General features: G+C 40.3%; 1 protein-coding gene across 1 annotated transcript in view; it reads left to right on the top strand.

Moving 5' to 3' along the window:
- The first annotated feature begins 1063 nt into the window (after positions 1-1063).
- The window catches only part of FGF10 (fibroblast growth factor 10), a 64742-nt gene continuing 42362 nt past the window's right edge, over positions 1064-23443 (top strand). Inside the window, exon 1 of the mRNA XM_076362896.1 lies at positions 1064-1595. Coding sequence (XP_076219011.1) covers positions 1262-1595 — 334 coding nt within the window. The 5' untranslated portion in view covers positions 1064-1261. The remainder of the gene's footprint in view (positions 1596-23443) is intronic.

The raw sequence follows: 23443 nt of genomic DNA, 5'->3' as shown, positions 1-23443 counted from the left end.
CCTCCAGCGGGGGGAGGGGGAGATCTAGCAGGCAACAAGGTCCAGGTGGCTTTCTCAGCACTTCACTGCCAAAAAAATAAAATAAAATCCTCTGCTAGAAAACAAGTTTTTGGTTTGTTTTTTTTTTTTTTTTGGGGGGGGGGAGGAGAGGGAAGCCTCCCTAGAGGGGATTGGTTCAGCCTGGAAGACAGGGAAATTAGTAAAGCATGAGTCTCCAAGCCATGCTGGTGGCCGGCGCTCCGAGAAGAACGCTTTAGGAGCAATTAGCAGCGAGCGAAGGCGGCGGCTGCCGCTGCCGCTGCCGCCCGGGAGGAAGCGAGGGCAGCTCCCGAGGCTCCCTCCGCAGCAGGCACCGCTCGCTCCAACTGCAGACGGGTTTCAGATGTCCCACCGCTGCTTGACCCCCTGCAAATAAGGGTTGACGACCAGAGGCACATCCCACCTCTGACTTGTAATCGCTGACATTTAGGCTACAGCTTCCAACCTGTTTACAACCAAAGGGGGAGGGAAAGGAAGGGAAGGGGGGGAGACAAGTTGAGATTTCCCACCCCCCCCAACCCACCCCCCCCCTTTCTTTCTCTCTCTCTCTCTCTGGACTTTTTTTTTTTAATACTGTTCTGGAGAATTCAAAGCAAAACAAAGAAACTGCCTCCTCTGGGGTTGTCAGTGAGAAAGGACGAGTTGTGCAACTGGTTTGGGATTTGCAAAAAGGCAAGGGGGTGGGGATCAGAAGAAGGTGCAAAGCCACAAAGTGTGCGTGCGTGCATGTGTGTGTAAAGGGGTATGTGTGAAAAATCCCTTCCAGCACCCCTTTCCGCTGGTTATTATTGATTGTTGTTGTTGTTGTTGTTGTTCACTTTGCTGTCATCTATTTTTCAGACCTTTCTGCATCTAAGATGGTGAAGAAAGGAGTGAGGAAGAGAACAAAATAACTACTGGGAAGTCTCAAACCAGGTTGGGGAGTGTGTGTGTATGTGGGGGGGTGGGGTGGGGAAGAGGATTAACCACAGCAACCCCCCAAAAAAAACCTACAGCTCTTTTTTCTGAGGGAGGACTCGAAGGATTAAAAGGCAGCAACTTCTGAGGCGATTTGTCCCCTGAGTTATGGATGTTGGTGCACTTACTTCAGGCCAGATCAGAGCTCAGAGGGATCTAACCAGAAGCAGCAACCACCGGCTCTCCACTTGCCTTTTACCAGGTTTTACCCTTCCAGTATGTTTCATTTGATAAGACATTTTCCAGCGCCCAGAGTTTCAGTACAATGTGCAAATGGATACTGACAAATGGTGCCTCAGCCTTTTCCCACCTGCCTTGTTGCTGCTTGCTGCTGCTCTTCTTGGTGTCTTCTGTGCCTGTCACCTGCCATGACCTCGGCCAGGACATGCTGTCCCCGGAGGCCACCAACTCTTCTTCATCATCATCCTCCTTCCCCTCGTCCTTCTCCTCTCCTTCCAGTGCGGGGAGACACGTGCGGAGCTACAATCACCTCCAAGGAGACGTGCGCAAGAGGAAGCTCTACTCTTACAACAAGTACTTTCTCAAGATCGAGAAGAACGGCAAGGTCAGCGGCACCAAGAAGGAGAACTGCCCCTTCAGTAAGTACGGTTCTGCCGCCGCGCTGCCGGGCAGCGGCTGCTGCTCCCCCCGAGCGCCGCGGAAGCCCCGGCCCCGCAGCGCCCGAGCCCTCTCGCTGGGGAGGGAAGGGGAAGGTGACGCCTCGGCGGGGAGGGGGCGCGGGGCAGAGGTGGGGTGGGCTCCTCCGGGACGCCGCTGCCCGCCAGCCCGTGTCTGCAAATCTCTCCGGTTACATTTGTTTTGCAAATGGCTTCGCCGAGCACAGTTTGTTTCTTTGCCTGGCAGAAGAGCAAATTAGAAAGACTTGTAAGGATGTGGCGCGGAGTGTGTGTGTGGGGGGGGCATTGTCTCCCGAATCTGCAAGTCATTATCCCCTGTCATTAAAGTTCCTTGACGAGAACGCTGTGTTGAAACAATGCATCGATTTCCCCCGCGCGCGCGCACACACACTCTTCTCCCCGAGCCGCACAAGAGCTGTCTGCTCCTCGCTCTCTCCTCCCCGAGCCCGGGACAGGGGGCTTTTCCTTCGGGCTGGGATTTTGCTTGGGTTTGCTCTCTGCCGTGGGGGTGCCCGCCGGGCGCTGGGAGCCGGTGCGCGGCCGCGCAGCCGCCCGCGGTGAGGCTATGCCGGTGCCTGCCGCGTCCCTGGCGTGCGCGCTGCGCCCCGCCGCTGCCGGGCTGCAGCGCCGCTATACCGCTACTCGCTGCATTGTAAACATCTGGGGCTGGGTTCGCACAGACCTCACACGCATTTCATTGTCATATTTTTTTTTTTTTAAAGAAATTATTTCAAAGTAAAAGTCATGTGGCCGTTTCCATGGCTGAAGTTTCGAGCTTTTCTGTAGTACTAATTAGGTTTTTAGTAATAGCATGCTTCTGGTAATGTGTTTTCGGCTGTCAGTGCTAGAAATGTAACCTTTATTCGGTTTTCCTGCCTGTGCAATCTCAAATCGGAGTAACTGTAGTAAATCACAATGTATTGCATTGTAACTCTTAAGTGACTGCGTCCCACTATGGTAGCATGCTGAGAAAGTAAGCTCTGTTATGCAAGTGTTGGAGGAAACTCGGACTTGCCTCTCTGGTGGAGAACCACATTTTGGTTCTTGGGTTGTTTTAAATAAATCCAGATAAACCTGGGGATAAATCTTCTGTTAAATTAAAACAACTTAAAGTGACTTAAGTAGATCCCTTCTTAGCTAATGTGTAAAGTATGGAGTACTTCAGCAGGTTGCCATGCTGTGTGATAGACATTACTGTTAATTCAGCTGTATTTCTACTAGATATCCACAATACAGGCTTACAAATGGGGAGGAGAGGGCTGCTGTATCATATGTCACTACTTCACTTGCTCCACCTTGCAACTTCATACTTTATCATGCACTTAATGTTTGTAAAAGCTTTAGATGTCAAAGCAGCTGAATCTTGCCTCCTCCCTTTCTATATTTTATAGAAAGACAAATCATTGAAAAACAGAGCTATGATGAAGGCTTCACTTTGCTGAATTTGTGTGGAATGAGGTCCTAGCACTGCATTTCTTCGATTACTTTTGTTTGTGGAGGAGGACAGTGTCGTTCCCCTAAAATGGGACTCTGAAAGCTTTGTGTGCATTGCTGAGAATGCACACAGCCATTCTGCGTAGAGCATTGCTGCCGAAAAGGCTACAAGGGGCCCAATCTGACAACAGTGTACTCGGAGAAGTGACTACTCACCTGAGCAGTCCCACTTAGCCAGCAGAACTGCTCAGTAAGTAAAGTTGCACACATGCATGAACTTCTGCAAGATCATGCCAAGAAGAGGAAGAATACACTGAAATGCGCATATACATCTTTCTACTCTTTCAGCCTACATGCAAGAACAACCCCCTGCACCTATAGGGTGTGATTCTTTTTTCCTAGTTTTCCAGTCAGTGCACCAGAAAGAGAATTGGCATTCTAGGTGATGTCATGGTTATTGTCACATCTGCAGAGTATCTACTGAAAGAGAGAAGAATGTAATTTGTTTCATATAAAAGCAAAACAATGACATTATTATACATAGTTGTATCCTGTCCCTCAAGTTTATGTGCAGTGAAGAAAGGACTCCCATGATCTTAAAACTTGCAACTTGCTAACCACACTTACATCACTAAGTCAGACCTAGTGTACAACATCTTTAAATACAAAACAATTAGGATCTTGTTAGCAGAAGATAAGTCAAACGGTTGTATGTTCCTCTTTAATAGTCATTGTAATTTGCAGTGTGAAATTGTGTTTTCTGCAAAAGTACGTAGTCTGAGATCATTTAAGAATATATTTACTGTGCCTTTATTTCAAGGGTGCCTGTGTAGCAAAACATTGCAAGTGATTCACAAAATCTGTGTTTTTCATAACCTCACATGTAGCTATGCCATCATAATGCTGCCATAATCCCCAGCTGGACTGATTCCATGCAAATATATGGTATCTTTAAGATAGGCTAAAATATGTAATTAGATGTGAATAGATTTCTGCCATGCATAAAGGGTTAGCCAGCCAGCCCACTAAATTGTAGCCTGTTTAACATTAAAGGCTATTTAATCTCTAATAGAAGTTCCTCTTTCGAAACCATGCTTTCCTAAACAAATAATAGTGACTATTCACGCACAAGACTTTGAAATATTCTAATTTGGAGGCTAATTTTCTTTTTCTCATATGCTAATGTTTAAAATCCATTTATGCTTGCAGTAAAGCCTTATCTGTAGGGCTGTAAGATCATGATATGTTGTGTAATTAGACAACAGCTTTCATGGCTGGCTGCCAGTTAAGCACTGTCAAGTAAGAAGAACAGTTGGAGAAAGTCAGAATAAACATTCAGAAAACAGAATTTAGTCTCCAGCCTTTAAATGGCTCAAGCAGCATTCATAGGTTTGCTCTATAAATATTGTGTAGAGTGTGCTAAATTAAAGTTTACTCTGGCAGATGTTTTCCACCTTGATTGCTTGAAACTTCCATCAGCCTTTCTCTACCTATAGGGTGATGGGAAGAGAGGTGGCTTCTGACTTCTCTGTCAGGAGGCTGGGAGAACTTGCAGAATTTGGCATAGCTGGAGGATGTCTGTCACTAGATAGAAGTAGGACACTTTTTACGTTTTGTTTTATAGAATCATAGAATCATTAAAGTTGGAAAAGACCTCTAAGATCATTGAGTCCAACCGTCAACCCAACACCACCATGCCCACTAAACCATGTCCCTAAGCACATCATCTACACGTCTTTTAAAGACTTCCAGGGATGGTGACTCAACCACTTCCCTGGGCAGCCTGTGCCAATGTTTAACCACTCTTTCCGTAAAGAAATTTTCCCTAATATCCAATCTAAACCTCCCCTGGTGCAACTTGAGGCCATTTCCTCTTGTCCTATCGCTAGTTACTTGGGAGAAGAGACCGACACCCACCTCGCTACAACCTCCTTTCAGGGAGTTGTAGAGAGCAATAAGGTCTTCCCTCAGCCTCCTCTTCTCCAGGCTAAACAACCCCAGTTCTCTCAGCTGCTCCTCATAAGACTTGTTCTCCAGACCCCTCACCAGCCTCGTTGCCCTTCTCTGGGCACACTCCAGCACCTCAACGTCCTTCTTGTAGTGAGGGGCCCAAAACTGAACACAGTAGTCGAGGTGCGGCCTCACCAGTGCCGAGTACAGGGGCACGATCACTTCCCTGCTCCTGCTGGCCACACTATTTCTGATACAGGCCAGGATGCCATTGGCCTTCTTGGCTGCCTGGGCACACTGCTGGCACATGTTCAGCTGGCTGTCAACCAGCACCCCCTTATTCCTTACAGCTGGAAGTTTGTTCTCAAAATGCAACTAAAGCTCGTCCCACAGCACCACAGCTATGAAATCCCTTGCCCCTGTTCTTGATAGAGCCATTTGTATGCATGAGTAAGGAAAGCTGTACTGCTTTCTGGTGACTTAAGTACTTGTTGGGGGAAAAACAAAACCAAAAAGCCTCCCAAGAGCAATTACAAAAGCTTTCACTATAACTTGACATCTGGGATGACCAAGAGAAGCTTAAGCCATATATTAAAATGGAGAGAGAACTGCATGGATGCAGATTCTGCCTTTACTTGCACCCAGAAAGCTTTCTTGAAGATAGTGAAACTCTTTGGGTTTCATGGATGGCGTTCATTGGGCTATGTGATATATGATAAGCTGGTTCAGGAAAACTTGGACATATTTTTGAGTGTTACACTATTTTCAATTGACTTTTAAGGCAACTGTTAATAGAGCTATGAAGCACACAGACTTCAAATTTACAGGACAGATCTTAGTAGCTGAAGAACAGTAACACAAAATGTGATGCTTAATTAGCAGCAGCTAACCTGCAGTCTGTGGAGGGAGCTCTGCCTGAGCAAGGATTGCAGGATCAGGCCATTGTTTAGGTACGTGTTTAGGGAGTGGCGTCTGTGTCATTGAGCCTGGACGCTAGCAGGAAGAATTGCTGGACCGATTCCTGCGGGCTTTGGACCAAGCAGTGCTACGCAAAACCTACGGTAGATGGCGGCACAGCCACTGTCTGGTGTCACCTCTGCTCGAAGTCGGTGGATAAGAAGGGGCTGGATCCTCAGCTGTATGAGCTAATTTAGCTCAAGCAAAGCTAAAAGGGCTTATACCAACTGAGAGCCTATTAATTGGCCTTCTGAGCGTCCAAAGTGGATTAATCCAAACAGTGGAAAGGCACTGCAATTGCAGAGTAAGAGTGGTCACTGGGGGAGCTAACATGAAATAATTAGCTACTTCTCACAAGCTCACCTATTCCAGGCTTTTCTCTTGAGTATGCAATTACCTTTTATACATAGCTTTAGGATCTGCTGAAGTCCCTGATAGTCTTTGGTCTTGCTTTAGTTAGTGTGGGATCAGATTAGCAACATAGTGACTAATAGCAAGAAAGTTTTGAGCCTCACTCTGTAGCCCAAAAGATTGTAAACAACCACTCTAATTACTAGAAATGCTTAACATTACTGCTGAGGGGTTTAAGTGTGTGCATATATACATGACATATAAATACAGACTTATACTATATATCGGGTTACATACATAAAAATAGCATTAAAACTGTTTCAATTAAGTATACTCAGTTTGATACTCAGTTTTTTGATTATACCTCAGGTGTAATAAAATCAGAAAGCTTGCTAGGTACCTTAACCTCAGCAGTAAAACTCAAACCAGATTAGAATACTTGGTAAAATATGTTCTTTTGCTACTGAACATTTTTTAAGCTAGCTCTTTGGGGTTAGCGACTCCTCATGAGCTGGTGTTTGTAAATTAATGTAAGAACTTTTCTCTGTTTTTCTGAAGACTGATTAGTAGGCATATATGTTTTGTTGTTTTACTCTCTGTAGAGATCTGATTTATTTTTTTACCAATCAGAAAGACTTAAAATAGGAAATAATACTGTTTTAGTGAAGTAAGTTGAATCTTAGGTTCTTTAATATGAAATGTGTAAGTCCTTATGGAGATGATTTCTCACTTTAAGTCTTTTTTTTTTTTTACTCCCTCTGCAGAACTCAGTTACATAATTTATAACCACCAGTATACAACCTTAGGCACTTAGGATTTATGAATGTGGAAAAAATTGTGCTATTTAACGTCTACATGACACTCTCCTGTTACCCTTACTGCATTCCTGCCTTGTGGACCCTCCATGCTGATACTGTAGCCCTGTCATAAATCTGTTCAAAATATACAGTTGTAAGAAGTCTTTTTGTCTTCATAAATCTAACTTATAGCCACTTGCAAAAAAAAAGAGTGAGTTAGGGGCAATTGGAAGTTTGTTCTTCTTAAAACCTCAGAAGAAAGAAACCAAGAGGCATGCAGGCTTATAGATGTCATGCTGCTGTTTTAATGGGAGGGTTCTCAGGTAGTGGCTTGGTCAAAGCTTGCCTTGAAGATGGCGTTAGCTGAGTGAGCATTATAGAATGTGCTTACACTTCTGAAACATCTTGGATGCATTCACTCATAGGATAAGATCCTCTGTTTTGAAATAAGGCATTTTAAGATGACTTTCAGATGTCTTTGAGCTGTGTGTGTGAATAGGGGCCTTTTCACTTCAAATGGGAGTCAGATCAGATCCTGCAATAGGGGAGTTTTCATTTATTCCATAGAGCCTTTCATTTTGGAAAAGGAAAACCCTTCTATGAGCAAATCTTGTTAACCTATGTGTCTTAAGTTAAAAATAGCAGTACCTGTATGAACATAAGGCAATATGTCCTGTCACGCTGGATTCCTGACTTTTCCTCTGAGCAAGTAATATTTGCACAAGGAAGGTTCTAAATAGGAAAAAAAATATCTTTGTAAACAATATGGTATTTCTATTCTTAAGCTTAATATTTGGGATGATAGAAATAGTGTCAGCAAAGCAAAGAAATTATTTGGTCAGCTTGGGATTTGTTATAATGCTCTTTTCATGGCCTGTTTTTGTTTGTTTGTTTTTCTTAGTTTTCTGAAGATCTTTCTGAATCAAGCTCTTACAGTCCCTTCTTCCCCAAAATAACACTGAGTTGAAATTTCAGTTTGCACATTTTGAACGCTTGCTACCATTGCTTGCAGTCACCATAAGACACTGAACTACCTTATCCTAATATTCTGGGGTTTATCATCTAATGACCTCTTTGCCACTTTGAACAGCACAAAGAGTTTGAGTGTTTATCAGCATTAGCAACCACCGTCAGCTTGATGAGACTGCATGGAAAAGTAACCTTTGTTTGCTTTGCGCTATGAAAACCAAATTGTCAGATCAGAAATGGAGGATGCACTTAGTTAACGTTAGCACACGTATGTTTCTTGGTCAGTAGGTATACTAGCACTGCTAGTCTAACTGTATGTACTTACGAAACAAATTCTCCTTCTTTTGCTTCAACAACTCATTTTGATGCAATATTTTTATATCTTGCAGCCTTTCGTTGCTCAGGTGCTTTGAACACAGAAAAGTAGTCAATGGTACTTGCAACCATTAGTTCTGTTAACTAGAAAGATCCTCTCCTAGCTGTATTAATTGCTTCTGTTTCTAGTGCCAATTTGTTGTAAAACATCTCTGTTAGCTACAACATGGTAAAAAGGAGACAGGAAACACTGTTACATGAAGTTTTGAAAAGTCAGCCTGGGAAAACTCTGTGTTTATGAAGAAAATTAAACTCTTCAAGGGTAGGAGTGAGGAGGAAGTGGCTTAATCTTTAATCACTGAATGGATATTAAAGCTGAATTAATTAGTTGAGTGGATTATTAAAACTGATTATGCTACTTCATTAGTACAGTGCAACAAATGGAAGGTGCAGGGGAAAGAAATGGTTACAAGTGAGCCAGGTCACACGCTAAATAATGGCTTTAAAGGCACTCTGCTTTTAAATTAGGTCACTTGTGTTCTTTCTTTGAACATTCAGTTCTAATTGCAACAGTAAATCAAAGAATACACTCAAAGTAGATTCCCATGTAAGGTGGACAACTGGACAGTGCCTTTTTACTGCTACTAACACGTGCATCCAATTACTGGGTTGATATACTCACAGTGTCAACTGTAAAGCATTCCCCTATTTTATAGTTAGTCTAAAGAATTATTATCCTGTCCCCTTTCACATTTACTTCTAAATAATCTGTCAGTAGTGTATATCTTCTACAGTTAAAGAGGAATTTTCACATGCATCGAAGCTGACTTTCAAGAAAAAGGAAATGTTGAAACTACACCAAAAAGTTTCATTCCTTTTCTCCCTCCCCCCTTCCATAATTTCTAGTGTTGTGCAAGAGAGGAAAAGGCTATGGATACTAGAAACATGAACGCTCATGAATTTTATATAAAAACAAAGATCAGATCTTTCATAAGCCTTGATTTAGTAAAGCAATATGATGATGCCTACTCCTTTCATTGTGGAAAACATATGTGAAAGACAATAAACTTAGCTGGTTTTTGCAGTTCCTGACTCCTCTTCCTACATGGGGAACAGAGGTGAAAATGGGGGGCCTGAGACGTCTAGTTGCTCTTCCTTCTTCTGCCACTGACATTAGAGGTTCAAACATTGCATAGACATAAAGGAAATACATGTTTTCTTTCAGGTTCCTGATGCACATCTGTGCAGCTGTAGTCAGTCTGTGTGGGAGTTGGGGGGGAAACACTGAAGCATTTTGGAAGCATTCAGGATGTTGTTTAATTGGAATTAAGGCATGGTGCTAAGTGGAGGCTGGGTATAAATCAATGATATTGTGCCCGCAATAGAGGAAGGGGATGGGAAGTGTGATGAGTGCCAGAGCAACACTAGAAGGGATGACAAGAAAGACATAGGGGCAGCATGTGTCATGAGTGGGAGAGAAGTGGGGGAGGGGGAGCGTGGCTTACCCATTTTGGCAGCTGTGAACTGTCAGTGATGTTGAATTGTCCTGTCTCATCTCACTCCATCATCAATTTGCTCACAGACTGAACCTAAGAAGCCATTTAAGGTGCCTGCTGAATTTGTCTAAAAGTGTGTAATCGGTGTTGGGATATAAACTCTTCTCACTTCCAATTTCACTGTGTCTTCTCTGACCCTATTCTATAGATACTAGATACTGTTTGGTACATGCTCTGGGATTCTCTTCTTCACATTATCCTCTTCAAGAGGATTAGTAACCTGCTTTATTCCTAATGTCAAAATCAGTATGGACTACTTGCAAGCAGAAAGGTGGGCAAACTTGCCCTTGGAAGTAATAAGCTTAAAGCAGCCACAAGCAAACCTGTGTTAAAGAAGAAAAAAGTTGGAGTTTTGTGTGATTGGTTTTTCTTCAATTTTTCACTATGCTAGTGCTATCTACTGTATTTGTTGTGAGAAACATACATCTGAAGGACATCAAGATATCCTAAACTTCAAGTGTTTTAATCTTTTGAGGGTGGAATAGGGTATTTTTATGACTGATATGTTTAGTGTTATCAAGTATGTCATATTTTGTAAGCTTATCTTTAAGATTTGAAGTAGTTACATAGTTACAGGTTCATATATTCAGTAACTGTTTGTTACTACAGTGAGCAAGGGAATATATGCTCACTGGGATACGGGATGACTGTATTTAACATGAAGTGGATTTTATAAGACTGCAGTTTTGGTGCCTTCTTTTCATACATATTTATGACATTTTAGGAGATGCTAAAGCTTGTGATGTTCACTGAAACAGTCTTTTGACTTCAACAGAACAACGTTTGTTCTCCTGTATGTCCCAGATACTTATTTTTTCCCTATGGTTTTCCTGGAGGTAAACATTAGAAGTGTAATCATGTCGATCTGGAGGTACCTTTCCCATCCACGTGAAGTATCTCAATATCTGTGGCACCTGTCACTTGGAGGCAAGGAAGCTAATGAAAACCTTCCCCTGAACTGTAACCTTAGCTGGCTTTACTATCTCCTTCTCCCCTGTCTCAGGGGAAGCAGAGCAGTGCATGTGGCCCACATTCTGGTGACAGGACACCTTTCCTTTGTCAAAACACTAGTGCTAATAGCAGCAATACAGAAATTGTGTGCTCACTGAGGATCTGTAACTGCAAAACTAATGGTAACATGAAAAGAAGCAGCAGAAAGATTCTAGAGCTAACCACATGAGCCCAGCTGTGGCTGCTTATTGTTAGTCTGCTTCAAGATCTAGGCCTGGTTGCTCAGCTGGCTTTTCAGATGCTGAAAAGGTAACCTCCTCCCGTAAAAGATATGTGTGGTTTTGGTGTTACCCTTACCAGGTAGCTGGGTCAGCAGTAGGTAATTTGGCTAAAGGGCTGGGCTAAGGCACCGTCGTGTGTAAACTGGAGCAGAAATTTAGTATGAGCTGAGTTTCACTGGGTGTTCTGAGGTACAACCAGACATCCAAATGATTGCCAGCTCTTTAAATCATGACTTTACATGGTTCTGACAGAAATAGCTTGGAAAGTGAGTAGCATGCAAGAAATGGAAGGAAATTATGATTGTTTCAGCTTCTTACAGGTGAAGATGCTGGGTGAAGGCACATGTTGTGCAAGTACACCAATTATTACGAACAGTAACATTTACTGCCATGTCTGTTAGCTTTTATTCACAGACCACCGTCACCTCTGCTTCCAAACACCCATGAGCACACACAAGCAATGACTCACTTAGGGCAATGCATAGTTTAAACCACTTACGCAGTTAAAACAAAATTTACTAAGGTTAGCAGCGCGAGGTGCAAATTATGCCCTTTCTGAGGCCCAGAAGTGGATTCAGTTCAAGTAGTTTTGCCTGAATAACCTGAAGAGTGGTAACTGGAACCCAGCCTGTACATCCCATGGCATTTAGACTATGCAACAGCTATATATTACTTAGTTATTCCTTGGTACTTCCTTTTCTCGTGTGGCATAAACCAGTCAAGAGCAGTGACTGCCAATTGCTTCAAAGCTGATGATAATTGTGTATTAAGGAGCTACAAGACTGAACCCACTGACATTGCTAAAAACATTTTAAGATCACTGTATGGAAGACACAGAAAGATTACTATTAGTAAATGCAGTGTGTAAAATACCTTGCTATAGGGCTTTGGATGAGGAAATGCATTTAGCTGGATGGTATACCTCACAGAACAGCTACTCCGTCAAGTTTGCAACTAAATCAGTTGGGAAAGAAAAGGTTCAACATCAGCTTTCTTTGTAGAAGAGTTTGTGGTTTTTTTGAAATTTAGAAAGATTCCTAATGACCACAATGGATTTTTTTTACCAAAACAAGACTGAAACGCATAAGGGCTGGAATAATGATGTGGGATTTTGGGAAACAAAAGGCTCATGCCCTTCACCATGTGCTGTGAAGATACCCTGGGCATAAAGGGAGCTGTGGGACTCTTCTGAGTTTCCTGTGCTCCTCCTGCTGATGGTCAAGCAACATAGAGGAGGAATCTACTTAAAGGGAGAAGGAAGAAGACTGAACAATTTGGCATAAGGATAGTCTGCAGGAACTAAACTTTGAGTATAGGGAGTGCCATAAAGTGTTAGGTATTATGAAATATCAGGTCCTATATATGTTTGTTATCCATTGTACCCCCAAATTTATAAATGTGTTTGGCTCTAACCTCTCTTTGGCTCTTTGCTGCCTACAAAATGAGAATAGTAATACTTTCTACATGAACAAGGGTGTTATGAAAATAAATTATTTGTGAAACACACCAGTAACACTGTGATGAGTGCCAGGAAAAAGAAACCCACCCGGATGGTAATCATTCTCTTTCTACAGAGAGGTTTGGATATAAGGAATAGCAAGGACAGTTTTGTCCTCTTGTAGAACAGGAAAGAGTAGGCTACTTCTTAACTCTAGCATACTTAGGTGTTTGTCTTTTGACTAGAAAAAGACTTGAGATTCCCCAGAAAAAAAAATATTCTATAACCTCTCTTGCAAGCAGCCTGCCAAGATTACTCAACAAATTTGTTGCATAGATAATACAAAAGTTAATGGCAAAATAGCTCCTAACCAAACAGCATGGGCATAGGCACAAATTGGATCTGTCCTTTTGTCAAGCTGAGCTCTAGATCTGGTTGTGCTGCATGAACATTATAGTCATGAGCGATGTCAAAATTTATTTTGCTTTAAAGGTATGCACGTTAGGATGTTTCAGCTCAAGGACCTACATATTTCAATGATTAAACAGTTAAAATATAATTGTGATTTCACTCTCTTCTCTTTACTGTCAGACCTATCAGTCAAAGAAATTTAAGCATGATCTCCACCTAATATTTATTGTATTTGGCCCTAATATATATTTTGGGGACTGCCTTAATTTCCCTGAAATGCTGTCTGTGTGTTGGAGTTAAGTTACTGAAATTATTTGTTTGGTTTTTATTTCTTTTCCTACCTTTTTTTTTATTATTGATACTTCCACTTTAGTGTCACAGACATTATTCTTTCCGTTTAGTTTATTACAGTTACTTTTACATGTCACAACTTCTCTTTGAAATGACAGCCATCCAAGTTAAAGTCTTTTCAACTTTGGTGAAAACACATATAATGAGGCTGACACTTGGCTCATGCGGTATTAATCTGGTCTCTTGGTCATTTCTTCTGTGTCTCCTGCTGCAGTCTGCTCTCAAAAAGACATATCTGCAGCTGGGGAGTACATAAGATTAACTTCCGCCTCTCTGTGGCTTCTTGCCTCAGACCACACACCAAATAATTCCTCAAAGCATTATCCAGATTTGCTCAAAGTTCACCATGCTTGCTTTATTCCTTCAGTTCTGCCACACATGCATTTGTGGACTCTGCTTGCAGCTGATTCTGCTTATGAAACAGGAAACATTTTGCAAAGATGAGGATTTGGAGACAAACACTATTGTAAAATATCTATAATAATTTTTCTGTGGAACTCTTCCCTTTTTGGTTTTGCTGCTTTTATAAATGTACACGTAGACCATAAAGGTCAGCAAGATGTAACCTTTTTGTTTTCAGCTGTACTGAGGGCATAACAAAGACTGATGTAGCTTTTCAGTACAGACTGAATTATGGTAACTCCTGTGTCCAAAATGAAATAAATAAAAAGCAAACTGCAGTGCTTATATTCAGGAAGATCTTTAGTGCTGTCTGAACTGTTAAATTCAATAATGCTACAAAAAAATTGCCACTGTCTGGATCGAGGAACTGTTAGTCAGCTCTCTTATCCAGGGACCTCCAAACATTAATCACAGTTTAAAATCCTTAAAAAGGCAGCCACAGATGTGAGGAGTATGAGTACCTGTGCTCACACACCAATGCAGACTCAAGAACTATCTGTAATGATGAGCAGGAAAACCAGTATGTGAAAACATCTAACTGCTTTCTGTTACCTTGTGCTTAATACAAGAACTTACAGCTGAGGTTACCAGACACTTCTCATTAAGTCCATAATAGGGATGGGAACATAATTTTGGTGTTTGAGTAAATGTCAGTCTGGCATTTTCTAATATTCGTATTGTTGGTTTCTCAATGAAATATTTTTTCATGGTAGTTTCAGAATCTTTCTGCTTTTCACAGTAGCCAGTCATAAAAAAAATATATATATATATATAGGCTCTTCATTTATAGATGTGTTTTGCGCGCCAAGCTATGGAAGTTCTACCTGCAAAACTCCTGTTACACACCCACAGACATACTGATCATGCAAGAGTAGATTGCATGATGATGCAATTAATGTGCCGCATAAGATGAAGTTTCCAAAGAATCTGTAAGGGCTCTAACTGAAGAGCACGCTTACATTTTCAGGTGTAATCCTTGTGCAGCTATTGCTGTGAGCACCTCTGAGAGCTTGCTCTATCAAGTTTATGATGTAAAAGCTCTCACGATGTGAAACATCTTGAGAATAAGTAGAAATCTGTGTCATTATTGCAGTATTTGGACACATTAGATTAATGTCTTCAGGAGGACCATAGCATATGCTTTACCTAGCAAAGGATGACAAATGTTAGAGACTTCTAGATAATCTAATAATAATTTCAGAGTTTAGTTAGTTAAAGAACTTATCTCATTCTCCTGTTCCAATAAATACCTTGCTAATGAATCCTAGTTAACATGACCTTGTAGCAGAGGTTTTTGCTGTTGCTTTTGGGTGGGTTTTTTTTTGCATTCTTTATCCAAATGGTAGATTTGTTTTCTGATTGTGAAGGAGAGCTGATACTCACAAGTCATATGTCACAAGCCACTAAAAGTGTCAAAATCTTACAGCAGGCCCTTGGTAGCTTGTTAATCTCCTTTTTTTCCCCTCCTTTTTTTAAAGGAAACAGACTAATTCACTTAAATATAATGAAAGCCATGCTTGCCATAGCCTACTTTTTAAACAGTGTCAGCCCAAGTAAGATCTGTCTTATTTCTTCACCTCCTTTTCTTGGCTCCAACAATTAAACACAAAGCTGAAAAATAAAGGTTTTTATGGCAGAGCTATTTCATATGTCAAATGAGAAATGGAGGCTGCCATTTTCATAACAGAAAAACATACAAGTGTTAGGGCAGGGAAGTTTTTCTTTTCCTTTGTGCCCCCCCTTCTAAATTATCATCAGCAACATGCAAAAGATAAACTTCTATGTTAAATAGGGAGAGCAGATGTATGTTTAACCTCTTGCCCTCATTTTTCTAATTGGCTTCCATTAGGAACAAAAAGCTAAATATCTCTAAACAAAAATAACTGATATGGTAAGGTGAACTTTTCAACTGGATAAGAGCTCTTCAGAAAAAGACAGTATTACAGAGTGCTGCATTAGGCCAACAGACTGTTATACTGTAGTCATACATCTATACTTGGAACAGTAACTCCATGTTTACTTTCGATAAGTAGTGGCAGAAAGTTTGTTGACTTGCAGCAAGTAACAAGTAGTTAAAATTCTCATGTGCTAAAGAAAATCTAGAAATATCATGCTACAGATCTTAGGTTTGCTATTCAGTGTTAGACTTTTTCATCTCTACAGACATTAGCTAACCAAATCTTGAAATATGGCTGTGTTATTTTCCCCTTCTTCAGAGGCAGGGACCGAGGCAGAGACTCTAAAGACCAGGATTTTCTCTCTTTTATCTTTGTTCAAGCTTATTCCACCATAAATCCCTGGACTGATGATTATACTCTGTTCCTTATTTTGTGTTCACAATACAAAGGATGATACTCATGTCCTTAATAGGAATAGGAATTGAAGGGTGAAGTGTAATACTGTTTATTTTGTATAGCAGAGTATGTCTCCAACATAGATGTACATGTATGACAGATTGAATGACAACTTTAACATTAGTTAAAGATACAGAAAGTAGAAGAAAAGTCTACAGAAGTGATTGAAAAGAGACAATAGACAATTCTGTCTAAAGACAGAGGTATTGGAAAGTGTCTTCTCTTGGTAAATATGCCTGTCAGCCAGTGGAGTCAAGAAAATTGGCAATGTTTGAAAATTATTGTTCTTAATGAGCAAAGCTAGGAGCTGCTGGTAACCCATAAGCTATCCTTCGGAAGAGTTTGGGAACTGAGTTTGTTTTATCACGAAAGATAAATGTTTTAAGTGCTGTTAATGTATTCACTACAGATACCAGCTGGAGAGAGTCTGTCCTTTTGGAAGTGCACAGTCTGAAAACCAGCAGATTTTGCATATGGATTCTAAATTCATAATTTTAATTGCTTCCTTCTCATATTGTTAAGTTTTTATGGGTGAGTTAGTGTTTGGGAGAGATTTAACTGAAGAAAAGTTCCTTACCCAGGAACAAAAGAAAATTGCCTACAGAAAGGCAGGAGAAACAGGTCTGACACAAAAAATGAAGAGACTATTGCAATCAGGGAATCACTAGCAGAAGTGAGTGAGTAGAGGAGAAGCCCTCCAGCAACTTGTTCTAACTCCTCTGCTGGAGGTTACTAAATCTCACCAACTCATGTTAAAATTCCATTATTTCCCCCATGCAAAATCACACATCTTAGCTCTACTGGCTTAAATACAAGATTTCAGCCATCCTGGCTGAACTTATCTAAAGCAAGTGTACGCTGGAGTGTTTGGAGAGCAGCTAAGCTCCATCTGGGGAAATCACAAAAAGACTGGCTGGTATAGATTATTTTTTTCCTTCAGTCATTATTCATAACAGGGATGCAGGATGTTTTAGACGGAAGAAAAGTAGAGGGAGTGTTAAAAGGAGTGACATTTGATATAAAATCACCAAAAAAATTTAGACTTTGAACAGAGAAGATGGAGTTTTGACCCTGTACCTAAGTATAGCAGTCCAGGATCTCAGTTTTGCATTCCTCATGTTTCTCTGAAATTGACAATGTAAAGTAGCCAATTTATTCACACTGTGATTTCAATTTCTATCAAGAGTATCATTTCAGCACCTTATAAAAGTAACAATACCACCTTAGAACCTAGTCCAGGAGAAAATACCAGTTGGTTTTATGGGTTGTGCCAATCCTGGAAAAAGTTGCAGATATCAACTTTACAGAAGGCTGAAACAGCCAAAGGAAAAGGTCAGTTGTGGGATAAAGAGGAAAAGGAAATTAAAAAAGAATTCTTTGTGCTGCAAGCTGCTGTGGGGAGGCAGGAGCACTCTGAATTCGCACAATAAGCTCCTCATGTTTTGTGCCCCGCACCTACCTTAGAAACTCTGTCTTCTCCTTATCTGCATAAATTTCAAAGGTAAAACTCTAATATTGAAACCATTCCTACTGGATAGCTTCAGAAGACAGTTTCTGTGGAACAGCAGTCTATGCACGGTATCAACGGCATCTTTACTACACTTCCAGAACACTCCCTCATCCACAAGATGGGCACTTCCAGGTGGCCTCTCCCACCTACAAACATCCTGTCTGTGGCAGTTTGAGAGCTGTAGGTAGGTGGGGAGTGGTTTGTGGCTCTTGACCTAGAGCAGGGAAGTTCTGCAAAGCCGTGTAATGTGTAACCAGTGAACTTACGGTACAAAAAAAAAAAAATCTCTACTCATCTTTCTCTGGCTTCTTTTTACATCAGCTTTTGGTGGATCACTTCAAAGTGGTCAGGCAGGCCTTGTGTCCCAGGATCAGGAAGCAGCCAGTAGTGCTGTGTGGCTTACAACGACTGGGGAGCTCTGCTGCATGCACAGCCTCGCCGTGGCCGTTTGTTACACTTGGTTGGTTTGTGTTTGTTAATTAAAAATGTGTCCAGTCACAGGAAAGAAGGACCGAGGAAAAACCCCAGGGAACCCTAATATAACCCCTGTTATCACCACTGCTTGTCACATAGATTTGTTTAAAAGTTTGTCAAGTTCAACTAACACCATGTAGGTTTGCTTACCATACTCCTTAGCTGAAGGCTGTTCCACAGTCTCACTCCTTTAGGGGCTACAAATAATTCTTATTTTCAATCAAAATAGCTACATAATCAGCACTACTCTTCCTGCTCTTTTGCCCCAGTAGCGTCCTTTACTGCCCCACGGCTTTTCTTCTTTAGAGTTCACCACCGCAACGTGCATGTAGGAGGCAGTTACAGTCTCTCTTTTTTCCCTCTGCTAAACTTAATAGGCCAATTTCATTGCTAAACAGTGTGCTGAGACATAGCCCACTATCTTCCTGCTGGTTCTAGATGTGAAGCAACGTAGCTACATCCACATAAGCTAATAAGCTATGCATCTTGGTGGAGCATATTAATTCCTGTGTGGCATCCTGGAGACGTAGCTGTCTTGCTTTCCAAACCCAAGTTTAATAAATTTTCTGGGGCAGTTTAATTTGAAGTATTTCTTGTGGTTCTTCTCGTTGGTTCTGTGTAGAGACGCCCTTTTCTTGTAAGATAATGTTTTCATTCTCCTGCCTTTCTAGAACTGCTTCTAGGTGTCTGGTCTTAAACCAGAACTGCACACCATGTCCCAGAGCTAAAAGAAGAATTCCAAGATTGCCAAAACTAACAAACCCCCCAAACAGACCTCACATCTGCCACTTGGCAAAGGCTGCCCGCTGTGCAATTAGTAAAAGAAATGTGGACTATAGAAATGGGCCTGGTTTACAGTGTATTTGACAGGGCAGAGTGTTGGAAAGGTTGAAGTACTCTGTTAAGAGTGATAGTCAGAATACAGCTGATGTAGACAAAGGTGAATTGAAACAATTTATCACATAATGTTTTACTCTTATTGATTTGCATATAAGACTTCGCTTGAAGTTTGAAAGGAGAATATTGGTTTATGGGTGTTTTGGGGAAGGAACTTATTTTCCCCACTTTCTTGAAGATGTTGAAATGCCAAAGCATTTTCCAATTAGAGTGAATACGAAATATTGAAAAAGACTTTCTTACAAAATCAAAGTCCAAAATAATGTCAGTTTAGATGAAGCATGACATTTTGTGGGAATTAGAAATATATCATGAAAACTGTCCAATTTTTTTTTTTTTTTACTATAGTAAGCTTAACAAGATGTTTCTCTTTTTCTTTTAAAAAGTATAAAAATGAATTGTATCATAATTTTTAGAAAGTTGAATGGAAAATTTGGTTGAAGCCCATTATTTCTATGGGAAAGTGAAATTAATTTAGTGATAATTTCAAATGAAATAATGTTTGGTCATAAAAGTTCCATACATAGCTTACTAATTTCTAAATAGGAAAAGAATTGGAGAGTGAGCAAATAAATGCGCAGAAGAGAGTTGTAGTATTCTTTGCCAAAATAATCAGGCTCTTCACTGCCATGATGCTAAACACAGAGAATGACTGTTGTGTTTCGCACAGGCCCGTGTCCAAGCACTTGGTCCAGCCAAGCAGTTTGACTGTCTGTAAAATGTTTAAGTTAATACCTGAGGCTCAAGGCACTGATGTCTGTACAACTGAAGGAATAGACAGTTCCAGCTAGTCCTTAGGTAGCTTCAGTCCCTAAGAGCTAATGAATTATTGAATTTGAAATACTAGAGAATTAGGGAGCATACCCATAATGGCTTAACACTGTGCACAGAACTGTTGCTTTCCATGCAGAAACCTGCCTGTGGGTCATTATCTCTCTGTCCCACATGTAGAAGGGAACAGGCAGAGCTCTAACTTTACTTCCTTGGCTTCCTTCCCCCTTGTTATCAATGGGTTTAGGGTAAACATTAGGAAATATGTTTGTTTTCTGCTCCCCAAGCAAAGCATTGCTTCCCCTGACTTTTTTCAGGAGTAGCAAGACAACTGCCATTTGTTCTGGACACAGTGAAAGCTGAGCAACCAGGACTTTTTTTCAGGAAGTTATATCTTTTTTATGCTAAACACACATTTGTATTTAGAAAAGCACTTTAGGAAACTTTAGTGTGTTTTATGTGGCTGTGTATTTGTATTTTATATAATCCATACAGGTCTCTTGCTTCTGTGTTGAGGAGGGGTGAAAAGAATGTGTTGACAATTTTTTTTTTTCATATTGTGACAGATCTTTTCAATATAGTAATTCCTGAAGCCTTTAGGTATAATTTCACTTGCTTCTGCCATTCTAAGATAGATATATCAACCAAAGCTATTCTTAGCACTCCCCTGATGCATCAAGATGTCATAGAAGTGTGGACCGTTGCAGCTGATATATGGAGATAATGGGCACCATATGACAATTTTTTTTTCTGTTTTCCTTTTCTTTTACTATCTGTATGTCTGGCTTTAATCAGTGACTTCTCTGTGAAATGTTGCAATTGGGCCTGAACAAACTCTTTGCTCTTCTCTGATATGGACCTGTGGATTATAGGTGAAACTGCATTAAGAGGCTACAGAGGTTAATTATGCCTGAAATTTTCCAGTACTATCCACAGCAGCTGACACTGTCAGCACACTACATAAACAACCTGGGAGAAGCTATCATTTAGCAAAGCAGGAGAGCTGCGCTTGCCCAGCTCCTGCACTATCTGCTTGCATTTCGAAGCCTTCACACATGGTTGTGCATTTTGGATGAGTCATTTATGCATTCAGATAAGTTTGTTGGTCAGCTGCACATCCTGTGTGTGGTATTTCTTTCATATATACAAGGAAAAAGATTCCTACCTGTCCTCCAAAAATGTAACACCTAAATAGTCCTTTCTAAAAGCTTTCTTTTTATTTAAAGTACCTAGTCTTTTTTTAATAATAGCTTGAAGTAATTTTGGTAGAACACCTGCATATATTGCACTTTTCAAGAACTTCTGAGGTTCTGTGATCACATTTTGCTAGTTTAAAAAACATTTTTTCTCTGTTGTCCCGTGAAAATTCCATATTGAGCCGGAAGCTAACTTTCATTGGGAACATAGTAAAACTGATTAAACAGAAGTGTTGTCAAGACTGCAGTGTAAGCATACCGATAAATCATTGCTCTCTTTTTAATAGGATCCTTGTAGGTGTTAGGTTAAAGGTTTTCAAACAAAAAGCAGTCCTCAGGACAATCATGTCTCATTTAAGATTATTTTATTTCAAACCAAACTCCAGTGAAATAGGTTATCTCCTATGCAAAACAAAGAAATGAAAGTGCAAGTACCTGCTTCCATCTATTTCTTGTTATGATGTTTTCTTACATTCCAACACCATTTTCTTTACTCTTTTTGAAGGGAAGAGGCAGCTTTATGCTTTGGAGTGTGCAGGAACAAGTTGAGGAAGGGTTGGAAGGTCAGCCAGTGAGCTTAAAGCATGGCAATTCACTTCTGTCTCACCTCATTCCTGCTTCTTCAGAGCAGCAGCACGATAATCTTTTAAATCTGTTTGATATGGCTTGTATGCTTGAAGCAACTTGGACACTGCTTTCATAGGAGCTGTCTTGAATTTGCCTATATGAGATCACAGTGAAAAAAAAAATCATAGGACACTCAAGGAATTCTCCAGGTTGCTAGATTTAATTACCAGAATTTCTAAGGAATTCTTCTGTACAAAAAATAATTGGATCATCATTTTTTTAAGTGGATTAGATACAAAAATATAATGTAAAACAGCCATTATATTGAGATATGATGTGGGACATTTTTAGTTGTCAAAATGTGCTTAGAAATGTATAACAAATGCCAGCATGATTCTGTGAATTGTGAAAAGGAAAAGACACAAGTTCTGCTGTTTGCTGTTGCCAGTAAATGTCTACTTTTGTTTAGACATTATTACTACAAAAGCTAAGATAAGATTGTGATTTGCCAAATGTTGCATTGTGCTGTCCCACTCGGGTTTTGAATTAAAATACACATATGCCAAAAATTATGTTTATATCATCTAGTATGTTGTGTAATAAAAGAGTGTTAGGTAGTCCAGTTAATGAAATTACTAAATTTTGGCAGAGTGGTGTTAAATTGAGTTTATATTTAATATTGGTTTTGGGGAGAGTGGGTGGAATGAGAGTTGAGTTCTACTTCATATTAATTGAACAGACTAAGCTGTTGATATAATAATGCCTGTAAATAGCAATTAACTGCTATGTGATGGTAGGTTTTTCTAAGAAGACAACTTGGAGAGAGTTTGCTTTAGAACAGGATAGTCTAAAGTGGAGCTTTTATTCCCTGTAAGCAAGAGTCTGTATAGCCAACTTCCCTTTTGGACAGGTGAAATGTTACTGGTCCCAGGAGAACCATGTACTGGGGAAAAGGTCTTTCAACTCATAGTGCAAGTCAAAAAATGAGAGTTGAATATTCAGTGGTAGAAGCTGGCCCATGGGAATTAGCACACCTTATTATCGTCTGTCAAATTAGACCTTGGTTCTCAAAATGAGTGCGGCCTTTTCCATTTCTTGTAAATTAGAGTACATGTACAATTTAAAGCGTCTCATTCTTTCTATCAAAACCCTATTGCAGTCACGTGGATAATTTTCTTGAGGTTAAATATCACTTGGATGGAGGGGGTTGCAGGATCAGCTTTCATCTGCTTGCAAGTTGCCCAGGCACTTTCAGTTGGACAAAATCTGCACACCCCAGCTTTTATGAGTTATGTTTATTGTTTATTTTTCCATTATCAAAATGACCAGTTATATGTTTCATAAGTAGTTTTTTGATTAAGAGTGTGGCAAACAAGCTCCATTCGTCCCTTGTTTGGTTTGACACCCTTCCTGGACACTAACACTTAATTAGTCCTTGTCCGATCTGAGGAATTTGAGTAGCTTGTTGGTTTTGTTTGTTTATTCCATCCCATTAGTAAGTAGAGTAGTGTAAGATGTATCTTGAAACAGAACATGATGTGAAATGTCCATGTTGAAAAATTGCTCATTATGGGTAACAGAAGTTAAACCATTGCACCATTCTTAAATTCATGTTGATTGTGCAATGAGAGATGGCACTCCTTAAAATTACATATGAGAAAAAGAGAGGAATGGATTGAAATTGTAGCCAGGAATATTTCTAAAGTTTTAAGGTGAAATTAAACGTTTTTCTAGGAAAAAAGAAAGAAAGTCAAAATTTGAAAATACAGTGTATTTAAGCCAGTTTGAAATAAAGCTGTCTGAAAATCAACAACAGCAGTTGTAAAGGGCTTGTGCTGTCTGTCTAGATGTGTACTATTTCTTCCGAGCATTAGCTT

This window comes from Aptenodytes patagonicus, chromosome Z, assembly GCF_965638725.1.
Source record: "Aptenodytes patagonicus chromosome Z, bAptPat1.pri.cur, whole genome shotgun sequence".
Taxonomy (NCBI): domain Eukaryota; kingdom Metazoa; phylum Chordata; class Aves; order Sphenisciformes; family Spheniscidae; genus Aptenodytes; species Aptenodytes patagonicus.
This window is presented reverse-complemented; position numbering and strand designations above follow the sequence as displayed.